The sequence below is a fragment of the Schistocerca gregaria genome, chromosome 2 (genome assembly GCF_023897955.1).
Source record: "Schistocerca gregaria isolate iqSchGreg1 chromosome 2, iqSchGreg1.2, whole genome shotgun sequence".
NCBI lineage: Eukaryota > Metazoa > Arthropoda > Insecta > Orthoptera > Acrididae > Schistocerca > Schistocerca gregaria.
The window spans coordinates 984611933-984627076 of NC_064921.1; the positions used below are offsets into that span (position 1 = coordinate 984611933).

The window sequence follows — 15144 nt, forward strand, 5'->3', positions numbered from 1 at the left end:
TTTATAACTTTAATTCCTCTCTCAGCAAGCATTATCTGTGTTAATTATTTCTTTCCGCTGCAACGAGCGCAGCCATTGATGATAGCGATTTGGATCGCGTTTTTGTCTGTGTTTTCCTTAGAAACAAATGAAATGTTTGCTTGATGAAGTCTAAATAGTGCAAAATACGAAAGTAGAGTTTATAGAGTTTAATAAGCATTTCGAATACTTGCTTAGTTGGTATAACAATAGAAAGTCACTATCAATTGTCTGCTGCCATCTTAACCATTATCTCAGCGGCAAATTAAAATTACGAAACTCTGCAGATATAAATGCCGAAGGTAATACAAGTGTGTAAAAATAAATGTGCACCTGTGGTCCCGAACTCATTTTAATGAAAATAATTCGTATCAGATTGGTTCTTTAAAAATAGTGCTCATAGCACGATCCTTATAAGAAACTTTTCTAGCTGATGTATTGAGCCGAAATTAATTACGCACGAGTTGCGGGGTATATTGTTTCAGGTAACATATGTCAGTGTTGTGCACGACTGATATCCGGTGGTTTTAATGATCATTTTGCTGAAGATAACTGTTTCCATCATAATCCATAGTTGTATAGAATCTGTTGTATGAACTGTGATTTAGTGACACTTACACAACTTACAGACAACACTTTAACACGACGTTGACTTGGAGTTCTTTAGCAACTTGACCAATTCTTTAGCCGGGAGAAAATTTATTTAGTAATTACTCAATGTAATAAAATAAGATTATCAATTTCATTTATAAATTAGTTAAATACCAAGTCACTGAATAAAACAGCGAACACCACATCACCAAGCCTTTACTTTAAAGACAGAACTGGCAAAAAGTAACCAAGAAAATTGACGTTTTATCGAAGTATTTTGAAAATTTTGCTAACTTGTGAATCTCCGATATAAAGACTGAACTTCACATAAGAAACACTCAGTACCCACACCCAAACAAACGGGAAAAATCAATGAAATCACGAAATCTACTCATAAACAATAAAGCCCCTGAGGAGGAGTTCATAATTGCAGAACTTCGAAATTATGCGAATAAATTTCTGAAATATATGGTTAACAGAGGAGATTCCTGAATACTGGGAGACAACCTTGACTCACCTACTGCACATAGCAGGTGATAGAACCGATGATTTCTTTCCTACCAGATACCTAAAAAATCTTATAAAAACAATTGTTAACTACGATGAATAACAACTCGATTAGCTAATTGGTCAATATCAATGTGGCTCTATAAAGAGCAGAGTTTCAACTTAAAATCAATAATAATGTATCTGAAAAGATTTAAAAATTCTGTCATCACTTTTATTGACTTCAGGAAACCCCATGACCCAGCTGACAGGAAACCACTGTTTGAAAACTCTACGTATTGAGTTTATATAGGAAAAACACAACTTCAATTAAACAAACGTCAATGAGTATAAATTCTAAAGTGAATATTAGAGGTGAAATTGCTCTAAGTTTTGAGATCAAAACTGCTGCTCTCTGTTCTACAAAATGTCATGAGGTAATGGAGCATGCCTTTAGGAAAAAGCCAAGTAAATGAGGGAGTGGGATTAGGTTACAAAAGGGGCAGCCTACAAATATACAATCTAGCACATGCGGATGACCTAGCTATGTTATCAGATTTAATGGTAACGGACATTCGACAATTCATTACTTAAACAACAAGCTGAAAAAGTAGGCTTGCAAATCTTCTTTGATAAAATCAAATTGAGACAAATATTAAGGTAGCTCCAAACACGAGGAAACTAAATACGGAAAAATTGAGAGAGCTAACAAATGCTAGTATCAAGTAGTAGTAACTGAACAAGATATCTCAGGGGAGAAGCAGTAAAAAGCAAGAGTTAATAAGATGAAAACAGTATATTATCTCATCAAGGACGTATATAAGAAATCAGTTGCCATCGAAGATGAACTTACATATCACTCTACAGTAATTCGTCCAGAAGCTCTTTATGCATCGGGATGTTTGAGCCCTAAACAAAAAGGCGATGATGGAAACACTGGAAACCACATAAAGAAGAATGCTAAGGAAAATTTTGGGTCCAGTTAAAGAGGAAACACAACACAGAAGACGTTATAATAGTGAAATTTATACACATACTGATACTCTAAAAAATTAGACGCGATTAGGGAAAGGAGAGTAACTTTCTACAGATACAGTCAAAGGATGAATATCAACAGATTGACAGAAAGACTGTTCCTTTAATTTGGTATATTAAAAAATGGTAACACATGGGGCAAAAAAGGTGGAAGGAACACAGACGAACTTCAAATTATCCCAGAATAAACTGAGGAACAACGGCCACTCAGAATGAAATTGCAGGACTAAGAATGGTTTACATTAAAAATTCAAGAAGCCTGCAGCCACTTTAAATTGAAGGAATGAGAGAGAAACAACGAAAAATGTTGAATAAAAGAAAGAAGGAATAGTTGAAGTGATCATACCCCAAGCAACTCATATTTAAAAGAATATTACTATTATTATCTTAATCATCAGAATGCTTCACTGTTGACAGCTGCTGAGCCTCTATTCCAGTCCTGCTTGACTGACTTTCAGACCAAAAAATTAATAAAATACCAAGTCAAAAGTATTACTTCTGACAAAGCGGCAGATCAGTATAGAAATAGAAAGAACATCAATCTATGCTGTCCATAAGATGATCTCCATATTGAAGCCCAGTGGAATTTCTCAGGTTAAGGTGTTAGTAATGGTGCTGGTGGAGTGGTGAAGTGAATGGCTGCCCGAGCAAGTCTGCAACACCCTTACAGTGATCAAATGACTCCTGAAGTTCTCTGTATTTGCTCAGGATAATGTAGAAGAGATCAGTTTCAAATATTCCACTATTGAGGATCACGAAGATTAAGAATTGAAATTTTGAGATAATTGATAAATGTTTACACAATGGTAAGGGCACCAAAACTGCACACTTGTCCCCTAAGCAAGAACAAAATAACAGAAGTGCATTCAGACTATTAAAGCAAAACTGAACTGCAGTGACGTTTGATGCCAACGGATATGTTGCTTGTGATTATATAAGACAACAGTGATTAGCCTGTGTAGTTGTAAAAAAATCATGCAAAGGATATAATCACATCTACCTTCTTACATGAACGTGGACTGTCCAAATCTTTTATAGTTTGTACTCAGGCAGACATTTTTCCCCTAAGCAGCAGGAAAGTGAATGCAATATTGAACCCTGAAACTGGTACAGGGCGAAAATACATCCAGAAAAGGCGATGTGCAGCAAACTGATTGGCTAGAAGAATGATGAACTGGACTGGTTTGACTTTTCAGTAACAAGAACTAATACAAATCAGAATTTAAGGCTGTCTCTGGTATTCAGTTGTTTTGACTTTTTTAAAGGTTTGCAATTTCTTGTATTTGTAGGTTCAACGCCGATAAGGCAGATAATGTTTTTGTCTACTATTTATTACAAGCTATTTTGGTTTGGTGTCCACATTAAGCTATGAACCAATGCATAACTCATGAAGTAGGCCTAATATTTGCAATAAATTGAAGGTGTTTTATAGCGCCATCTCAAACACGTTACGTTTGCTGGTGTTCCCAAGCTCATTCCAAGTTGGAACTTTCAGAATATGTAGAAGAAAAGAGTACCTTTCGAACATATGTTTGTATATTTTCAACTTATTATGTTTTACTTCATTTGAAATCTCTTTAAAAGACCTTTCAACTGAATTCAGTTTCATTGCCATAGCTTAATTAGAGCCCAACTTGTGAACAAATTAGTACTGTTCTGCAAGTCAAATACATTTTCTTTAGCTTTGAATATTTCGGTGTCTCTTTTCTGCTTTGTTATTGCTCGCGTAACAACTAATATATGAGATAAAAGATGTTGCTATGAAAAGAGCCCGGAAATACTTTTTAGGGATGCTGTGCTGTGACTTTCTTTGGATCATTAATTTTCAACAAAACAAAATATATCATATTATTATTCTGGATCTGGCTTTCTATTAAAGGAACATTGTTTCGTTACTGTAACTCTCTATAAAGTTCGACATATCTTCCTTCATTTACAGTTATTAAAAAGGTTACTGAAAATTATTTCGTTATCAGTACTGATGTTACAGTACGCAATGTTTGTTCAACATCAAAATTTTGCAGTAGATTTTTGTTAACAGTAAAACACCAATAAGTACCACGACTAACACGAAAACATGAGACTATTATCAGAGAAAAAGGTGTTTTTACTATAATGTTTGCCAGACCAGAACTACGCACAGCAAGATTTCTTTTATGTTATGAAGGTAAATTATCTTTTTGCACTGTTAATAATGTCATCCGCAGGCCGCGTCCACCTGTAAAACACATCATAAAATCTGCTGCTCTTCCCTGCAATCCCGAAAGCTGAAATAAATAATTTTAGTTCACTATTACCTGTCCGCTTCTTTGCGGTATGATGTGGTTTCATTTAATGCAGTTTGAATGCGCCGCGGCAGCGGCTCGTTCGTTCGTAGCGCAGCTCTGCACCACGAATAATATTTGAATAGCTGAAAATATCTTAAAGGGATGGTGGGATGAAATACCAGGCAAACATATTACAAATCGTAACGCAAGTTTTCACTAAGTAACTCTATTCAAAACATTTAGACAGATTAAATTATTACACACCTTTACAAATCAGTACATAATGTCGTCGTACTCTCAAGCCTAACAAAAGAATGCTACACAAGCATACAATATTGCGTCAAAGGTCCTCCTACTCACGACGACATAGAAATTAATGCTGTCACTACTATTTATACTCGTTGTGACATATTCTCATCTTTGTTTGATATTTAATAAGTATCGTCTGTGGCGCTTTCAGTACTCGCCGACACAGATATTATCTTCCAATAAAAAAAAAATCGGTACATAATTCTGTATAGGTATAAAAAACGACACATAATGGTTTCTTTTTATTACATAAAGTTCACACTATCATTGTCCACGCAATTACAATCATCCCGTTCAATTATTCTTTTCTCCTTTTTTACCACATATAATATGTATTTTGCCAGGAGACGTTACAAGTACCCATTACTTAGTAACGTTCAATAACAAAAACGTGAAAAAACTGTTTTGTGTTACTATTTATAAATACTACATCCAAATAAACCTAAGATGGTAACGTTTAAGATAATATTCATTAATTTATTTGACAAAGAATGACCCATAAACGTCCATAGAACGTCAAGATTAAGGTAACTGCACAGACAGAAAATTGACGTATGCATCAAAATATATTTATTCGAAATACATGATGTTTGTGGTACTGAATAAAACGCGCCATCTTACACTCCCAATCATTTCGTTTGTTATTCGTGAATTAAAAATCATTTACACCGATTGCTCAGTTCGAAACAAATACTTTCGACTATCTTAACGCACCCTATTACTAAGCGACCAAAAAACAGGACATTAAAAAAAAGAGTCTACGATAAAGTGGATTTTTATACCTAAACAGTTGACGTATAGTTCACGTGTGGATGAATTCTGCTTCCTAGTTATAATTGTTATAGATAATTACAGTTTTATTTATTCACTATGCTTAGGATTTCAAATGTATACATTTCATCCATAGCTTGTACAAAACGTGGAAAATGCAGTTTCATGACTGGTAGACTACATTATGCAGTTGTATCTATTAAACCCTCTAGTATTATTAGATGAATGGTTCATTTAGCAAATAAATAGTAACATAAGTATTTAGGGCCATCTTTCCTATTTTTCTATATATTACTGTTGACTGAACAAGCCTCTCATGTGTTTACTTTAGTATTGAGTCATATTTGCTATGTAGCTCAGTCTTTGATGTAGCCGTATTACAAATAATACATGAACTGATATCTGACTTTTAACGAGCGGTATTTTAAAGCAGAAACACTAACAATAACAACAATAAATAATAGTAATAAATACTAAGGCTAATAATACTACTAACAATAACGATAAGAGTAATTAACTATGTGATAAAAGCGTTAAAAATTTTTCTTTAAGCGTTCTAATTTGTTATACATCGGGGGAAGAGAGCCGTCCAGCGAAGAGAACCATTCTCGTCTCTAGGTCTAGTATGAAGAAGGCAAACGGCCGATCAGCTCTGAATAGAATGGACTGCGGTGGCGGTGATACAGCTGTAGAGAGGACAGCAATTTCAGCAACTGTAAAGAAGAAAATAATAGTGCGTTTAAACTCATTCTTTGATTGGAACTCAAAAACTGTGCATTGGGCCAAGCTTTATGCACGTGTTTTTTTCCTGGACAGTTTTAGTCTATTCTTATCAGATCTTTGGTTAATGAGATGTCGGCCAACACTCATGTTTTGCTTTATGAATCACACAGTAACAGAAGAAGCTGTAGCATAACATTTTATAAGTTTCGTCGTTCCCTGAACAACAGTGACGCGAGGATTTTAACATCCACCTCTTCCTAATATTACTGTTGTCACTCATTTGTGACACTAAAAAGAAATAAGCCACTGTCAGAGGTATCTTATAATAGCTTAGCACCCGCTGATTTGCTCGCGAAAACTGTATGGCCTCCACAGCATTTTTTTGTTTACGTTGATCACCAATTGCAACGCCTTCTAAACTTTTCACGCTAATTAAGCCATTAGAACCGTGGTCTTTCCCGAATGTACGTCTGACCCGAGAGTGATTCTGGTATCTGGTGTTCTAGGTTTCTGTTAATCATGCCTATTGCATTCTCGTGGTGATATTCCCCACAGAAACTTTCATCCCTTAACATATTTCTTTATATACAACCGAGAAGTGAAATACTAATTTTCATAGACGCAGCTTTAAAAACACTTAAATAGTTCTTTTACAACGATATATTTTCAAAAACAACTTTCATACAGTATGTCATCCCCATAGGAGTTAAATTTCCAAAACTGCTGTGACATATACTTCTTTATTTCTCACCAAGTGACAATTTTCCTAGGACCTGTCTCAAACATGCCTCAATAGCGAAATATTTTTTTAAAACATCTTTCGTCCCATGTTTCACCATCTTACGGACGGAATTTCATAAAATCCCTTTTTAAACAACGCCTATACTGTAAGGCCAAACCACTCTGTAAATTTCAAGTTTCTATCCTTAGTGGTTTGGACTGGGCGATGGTGAGTGAGTGAGTCCTTCAGTCGGGACATCACTTTTATATACCGCTCGGCCACAGCGGCCGGCTCGGTGCGTGAAATACCAATTATATACACGCTAACTTCAGCGGCACACATTAGCTGTAGCAGAACATTCTATAGATATAGATCACTCGCTGAACTACAGTGAGGCGAAAATTTAAAAATATGTTCAAATGAGTGTGAATTCCTAAGGCACCAGACTGCTGATATCATCGGTCCCTAGACTTACGCACTACTTAAACTACCTTAAACTAACTTACGCTAAGAACAACATACACACACACACACACATGCCAGAGGGAGGACTCGAACCTCCGTCGGGAGACGCCGCGTAATCCGTGACATGGCGCTTCAAGCCACGCGACCACTCCGCGCGGGGCGAGATTTTATCTTCGACCTCTTCTTTTTGAGCTTCAATTTTGAAGGAAGCCATAGAAATTAGATTAGTCGAGATAATTGTTTTCATTTGAATAAGGCATAGGATTTGGCTCTTGATGTAATTAAATTGCACAGAAATCGTCAACATGGTACCGCCGCCGAATATACGTCGATAAGCGAATCGAATGGCAGATCGCTTCCACCACAGGTGGCGCGTGTTTTGGGTGTACCTTTTTGGCACCGACCATCATCCGTAACCAGCACGCGCAGTACCGCTTCTCTGGAGGATGTAAGACCGCACTTCGCAACTCGTTGTCAGTCTTGGGCCCCACCCTGAGGGTAACGGAAGATACGCGGCCGAAATATCACTTTAAGAAGTACACTACTGACCATTAAAACTGCTACACCACGAAGATAACGTGCTACAGACGCGAAATTTAACCGATAGGAAGAAGATGTTGTGATATGCAAATGATTAGCTTTACAGAGCATTCACACAAGGTTGGCGCCGGTGGCGACACCTACAAAGTGCTGACATGAGGAAAGGTTCCAACCGATTTCTCATATACAAACAGCAGTTGACCGGCGTTGCCTGGTGAAAAATTGTTGTGATGCCTCATGTAAGGAGGAGAAATGCGTACCATCACGTTTCCGACTTTGATAAGGGTCGGACTGTAGCCTATCGCGATTGCGGTTTATCGTATCGCGACATTGCTGCTCGCGTTGGTTGAGATCCAACGACTGTTAGCAGAATATGGAATCTGTGGGTTCAGGAGGGCAATACGGAAAGCCGTGCTGGATCCCACCGGCCTCGTATCACTAGCAGTCGAGATGACAGGCATCTTGTAATGGCTCCATGTAAGCCGCTACATGGCTCGACCCCACAACTAAAGACACCTGAGTGCCCTTCCGACACTCAGGGAAGAGCCTGATGATAATTAGTAAGATAGGGTTAGTTAAATATAGACGATCATTTTAAAATTAGATATGGTAATTGTCTGAAAAGTGTGAATGCGAACGTACGATGAGGTATGCGTGAGATGTCGGCGTTGGGTGTGCTATAGGCATAGTGGAAGTGTAGCCAACCTCGAATCTAGTAGAGCGCGATTGCACTGGACCAGAGAGGCATAAGCTCCACGCGCGTCATTAGCGCTCGTTAGGTTGGCAAATAACCATGTGCGGTATCTCTGAGTCCTTGCGGCCACGATGTGTGGACCCTGACGAAGGGGACGGTATCGGGGTTGTTGCTGGGAAGACCTGGGTGAGTAAGCACGCTCTGCTCTATCGCTCCGATAGTTAGCGAAGATTTAGCATTGCATGTTCACTTTGAACTTGGAAGCAGCTTCCCTGCTGAGGAAATCGACTATGGTATTTCCTAGAATCATCTCGGTTACGAGAGATAGGGAGGTGATTTCTTCTGCCAAGTAATTTCATGGGAATTTCTGTTCACTGCACTTCGGAGTGAACAGGCGCTCATTGCCGAGTAATACTCAGAATTGCTCAATTTGCATTTCAGTGTGAGTGTGAAGTATATATGCAAAGTGTATTTTATTTAAATGTGTTTGTTGACTACTGATTGTGGAGAGATTGGTAAAACGTGGTCCGCAGACCCCGTGCATTTCTTGGTGAGAAGCTTCAGCTCGACGTAATCACATTTCGTGATCGAGCTGGATCTTCTACGTAAATTCACGCGTGTGATTTAATTGTTCCTTCATAATATCCAGTAAAACTCGCGGAGTTAGTTAAACGTGAAGACGGGACTTGCCCGAATTAAAGTTACAGTTGGAACCATGTGCTCTCTCCCAATGTTTTCCCACTTGGTGTATGGGAGCCTTCCTCTTTTATCTGTTAGATAAAATGAATAGAGTGAATGTTAGTGTGTGAGTGTGTGTGTGTGTGTGTGTGTGTGTGTGTGTGTGTGTGTGTGGCTAAATGATGATAGAAATGTGCAGGCGGTAGTCATTGTCGATTCACGGCACATATTAATCTGATGTTTAACTAAGTTTACTTAGATATTGTAATATTTGTATCACGCCAGCATTCCATGATAAGTGAGAGGGAATATTTGAGATGGTACTGTTTAGTGACTAAATGTGATTGTGTTATTATATAAATATGTTACAGTGACTTCACCCAGCCACACCATATTCCCTTATTTCACAGAATATTTGGTATGCGTATTTCAGTTAATCACCTGTATATGTCCCACTCATGCGCATATTTCATTTAATAAACTCTCTAAGGTGGTATTATACCTTCATTATAATAATATTCTAATTCTAACTTGATGAAAACCACCGAATAAAACTTTAGTTTGAGTATTGATGCTTGTTGCTGCAAATGGCCGCCGGCATCTTCTATAGTACAGATGCCATTTATAAAATTGAGGATGCCTGCCGTGGGTGCGGAAAGCAAGTATCATGCAATCTTATCCGCATGGCTGTAACGGATCGTGCAGTCTCGTCTCGATCTCTGAGTCAACATATGGAGACGTTTGCAAGACAACAAACATCTGCAAGAACAGTTCGACGACGTATGCATCAGCATGGACTATCAGGTCGGAGACCATGGCTGCGGTTACCATTGACGCTGCATCACAGACAGAAGCGCCTGCGATGGCGTGCTCAACGACGAACTTGGGTGCACGAATGGCAAAACGTCATTTTTTCGGATGAATCCAGATTCTGTTTACAGCATCATGATGTTCGCATCCGAGTTTGGCGACATCACGGTGAACGCACACTGAAAGCGTGTATTCGTCATCGTCATATTGGTGTATGTGACGTTACGTCACATAAATGGACATTTGGAGAAAGGGAAAGGAAGTTTTTGTTATGAGACGTGTGAATTTTAAATTATTTAAAGACTGTGTACGTGTGCGCGATTTATAACAAATAGTGAAGAACGTAAGTTATTAGTATCAAAACACAAACATCGATGTAATTAACAAAACACAGTTGTTTTTGGTATAATCTCTGTGTAACATAGGCCATGAAGATCAGACAATGCTTTGATTGAACTAGATCTCTCCTGTTTTGTTTCGTCTAGCGGTAGGCTGCCATTGTAGTGCTGTCTGATAATAAACGTAAGTTTTACCTGTATTTTTGAAAAACATAATAGAAACTTATTAGAATGTGTGTATTATTGACTTTGTTGGCACCTCTCATGATTGCAACCATTAATTATGATTAACAAAATTTTTACAGAACTTCGCAGCACAGGGAGTTCATCTCCCCTGGCGGGATTCAGTCGGCCATTACGCTGACTGTATTATTTAATTAAAATTTCAAGTCATAACATTATATGTAAATACGAGAGACTTCTCAGTTTTGAACTTTCATTAATTTCGAAGTTACCAAAATTCACAGCACTGAATGCATTCAGTATGTTTCATTTTGGCCGCCTAGCGGCACACGAGATTCTCTCCAATTTTGCCTTGCAATTCATGAACAAGGTGTATTGAAAAGCATTACATTCCGCAATATCTCAGTTAATCTTTGTGTAATTTGGTACATAAATAACCAGCAGCCCCTGAGACCCATATTAATAATTACAGTTTGCGTAAGAATACGCATATTTTCTTTTCTAAATAGCAGCGCTCACGCAAACTATTTATTAGAAGGCGGTGAGTCGCGAGCTGTGTTTAAAAAATATTATATCGTACGTACTTCGGGGCAGCCGATGACCGTACGAATGTTATCGCAGTATAAGTAAATTAAAAGTCTCATGCTAGCCCACAATATTTAAAGCCACTCCAACCAGAATCATTAAATATATGTTTATAAAAACAAAAATACACATATATACCGTGATAAGTGGCGCCCAACGTCATCACGATGGTCGCATCCGTGTTTGGCGACATCGCGGTGAACGCACATTGAAAACGTGTATTCGTCATCGCCATACTGGTGTATCACACGGCATGATGGTATGGGGTGCCCTTGGTTACACGTCTCGGTCATCTCTTGTTCACATTGACAGCACTTTGAACAGTGAACGTTACATTTCAGATGTGTTACGACCCGTGGCTCTACCCTTCATTCGATCCCTGCGAAACCCTACATTTCAGCAGGATATTGCACGACCGCATGTTACAGGTCCTGTACGGGCCTTTATGGATACAGAAAATGTTCGACTGCTGCCCTGACCAGCATATTCTCCATATCTCTCTCCAATTGAAAACGTCTGGTCAATGGGGCCGAGCAACTGGCTCGTCACAATACGCCAGTCACTACTCTTGATGAACTGTGGTATCGTTTTGCAGCTGCATGGGCAGCTGTACCTGTACACGCCATCCAAGCTCAATGTCCAGGCTATCATGGCCTTTATTACGGCCAGAGGTGGTTGTTTTGGGTACTGATTTCTCAGGATGTATGCACCCAAATTGCGTGAAAATGTAATCACATGTCAGTTCTAGTATAATATATTTGACCAATCAATACCCTTTATCATCTGCATTTCTTCTTGTTGTAGCAATTTTAATGTCCAGTAGTGTAGTATTTACGCGGCTGTTTCCCATAAATTTAATGGATTATTCATTACGTCGCAGTAAGGTGAAAATGCACCTGATTTGTACTGTTCCCTTCTTTACACCTGTTGTGAAGGTGTACCAACTACCAGTTTCTCTGCCGTATATCTCTAATTCTTTGCTGTTTATCATTATGTGAGACACATTTTAGGGATGAAAGAGGTGCCATTTAAGAGCGTTGCGGCGTCTGTCATTGGAGTTTGTTGAGACGCTGTTTTCTAGAAGTCTTGTGGGAAATAATGCAGCTGTTTACGGGCCCTGTCAGTCTCTGCCGTCACTCGTATTTCACGATTGGGTATAAAAGAACCATGTTAAGGTATAAGCTATGCGTCCGGCGAATGAGTGACCTCTACACCTACATCTACATTTATACTCCTCAAGCCACCCAACGGTGTGTGGCGGAGGGCACTTTACGTGCCACTGTCATTACCTCCCTTTCCTGTTCCAGTCACGTTTGGTTTGCGGGAAGAACGACTGCCGGAAAGCCTCCGTGCGCGCTCGATATCTCTCTAATTTTACATTCGTGATTTCCTCGGGAGCTATAAGTAGGGAGAAGCAATATATTCGATACCTCATCCAGAAACGCACCCTCTCTAAACCTGCACAGCAAGCTACACCGCGATGCAGTGCGCCTCTCTTGCAGAGTCTCCACTTGAGTTTGCTAAACATCTCCGTAACGCTATCACGCTTACCAAATAATCCTGTGACGAATCGCGCCGCTCTTCTTTGAATCTTCTCTATCTCCTCTGTCAACCCGACCTGGTACGGATCCCACAATGATGGGCAATACTCAAGTATAGGTCGAACGAGTGTTTTGTAAGCCACCTCCTTTGTTGATGGTCTACATTTTCTAATGACTCTCCCAATGAATCTCAACCTGGCACCCGCCTTACCAACAATTAATTTTATATGATCATTCTACTTCAAATCGTTCCATACGCATACTCCCAGATATTTTACAGAAGTAACTGCTACCAGTGTTTGTTCCGCTATCATATAATCATACACTGAAGGAGCCTTCTTTCAATGTATTCGCAATACATTAGATTTGTCTATGTTAAGGGTCAGTTGCCTCTCCCTGCACCAAGTGCCTATCCGCTGCAGATCTTCTTGCATTTCGCTGCAATTTTCTAATGCTGCAACTTCTCTGTATACTACAGCGTCATCCGCGAAAAGCCGCATGGAACTTCCGACACTATCTACTAGGTCATTTATATATACTGTGAAAAGCAATGGTCCCATAACACTCCCCTGTGGCACGCCAGAGGTTACTTTAATGTCTGTAGACGTCTCTCCATTGAGGACAACATGCTGTGTTCTGTTTGCTAAAAACTCTTCAATCCAGCCACACAGCTGGTCTGATATTCCGTAGGCTCTTACTTTGTTTATCAGGCGACAGTGTGGAACTGTATCTAACGCCTTCCGGAAGTCAAGGATAATGGCATCTCCCTAGCAGCCTGTATCTAATATTTTCTGGGTCTCATGACCAAACAAAGCGAGTTGGGTCTGTTTCCGGAATCCATGTTGATTCCTACAGGATAGATTCTGGGTTTCCAGAAATGACATGATACGCGAGCAAAAACCATGTTCTAAAATTCTACAACATATCGATGTCAGAGATATAGGCCTATAGTTTTGCGCATCTGCTCGACGATCCTTCTTGAAAACTGGGACTACCTGTGCTTTTTTCCAATCATTTGGAACCTTCCTTTCCTCTAGTGACTTGCGGTACACGGCTGTGAGAAGGGGGGAAGTTCTTTCGCGTACTCTGTGTAGAATCGAATTGGTATCCCATCAGGTCCAGTAGACTTTCCTCTGTTGAGTGATTTCAGTTACTTTTCTATTCCTTGGACATTTAATTCGATGTCAGCCATTTTTTCGTTCGTGCGAGGATTTAGAGAAGGAACTGCAGTGCGGTCTTCCTCTGTGAAACAGCTTTGGAAAAAGGTGTTTAGTATTTCAGCTTTACGCGTGTCATGCTCTGTTTCAGTGCCATTATCATCCCAGAGTGTCTGGATATGCTGTTTCGATCCACTTACTGATTTAACGTACGACCAGAACTTCCTAGGATTTTCTGTCAAGTCGGTTCATAGAATTTTACTTTCGAATTCACTGAACGCTTCACACATAGCCCTCCTTATGGTAACTTTCACATCGTTTAGGTTCTGTTTGTATGAGAGGTTTTGGCTGCGTTTAAAATTGCAGTGAAGCTCTCTTTGCTTTCGCAGTAGTTCCCTAACTTTGTTGTTGAACCACAGTGGGTTTTTCATGTCCCTCCTAGTTTTACTCGGCGCGTACCTGTCTAAAACGCATTTTACGATAGCCTTGATTTTTTCCATAAACACTCAACATTGTCAGTTCCGGAACAGAAATTTTTGTTTTGATCTGTTAGGTAGTCTGAAATCTGCCTCCTATTACTCTTGCTAAACAGATAAACCTTTCTCCCTTTTTTATATTCCTATTTACTTCCATATTCACGGATGCTGTAACGTCCTTGTGATCACTGATTCCCTGTTCTGCGCTTACAGAGTCGAAAAGTTCGGGTCTGTTTGTTATCAGTAGGTCCAAATGTTATCTCCTCCGAATGTCTTTGAGACCACTGACAGTACCGTTTTGGTTGAAGTACAAAATACGCGGACATTCACACTGCATCAAATTTGCACGTTCATGGTAGTCATAAGGTGGGGCATCCCAAACAGCTAAGATTATGACGCAAGGGAACGATGCTGCCACACAGCGATAATTCTTCAGCCCTCGGAATCAGTCTGCGTGCTTAGATGTTTAGCTTTACTGCGAGAAGTACGTGAATGTCTGACGTGAGAAGATGCACTAACGAGCTTTCCGGAGAGCCACTTGACTTCAAGGCCACCTCAGGAAAGTACTGTTACTTGGCCACCGGTTTCACTGGGACGTGTGCGCCTTCTGCTCCGTATTGAATTCACCACCGTTTCCTTCAGACAAATCAACAGCAAAACTTGATCGATCGACCGATTTACACCAGTCAATCTCACAGAGCATGATGTGGAAGCTTTACTCTATCTGCTTTTGACGAATTTGAAAAACAATCTTTA

The 15144-nt window shown here is 39.4% G+C and overlaps 1 protein-coding gene across 1 annotated transcript in view; it reads right to left on the bottom strand.

Annotated features, from left to right (window-relative positions):
- Positions 1 to 4604: 4604 nt before the first annotated feature.
- LOC126335464 (serpin B6-like) overlaps positions 4605 to 15144 on the bottom strand; it is a 147086-nt gene continuing 136546 nt past the window's right edge. The window contains exon 8 of the mRNA XM_049998775.1: positions 4605 to 6190. Coding sequence (XP_049854732.1) covers positions 6042 to 6190 — 149 coding nt within the window. The 3' untranslated portion in view covers positions 4605 to 6041. The remainder of the gene's footprint in view (positions 6191 to 15144) is intronic.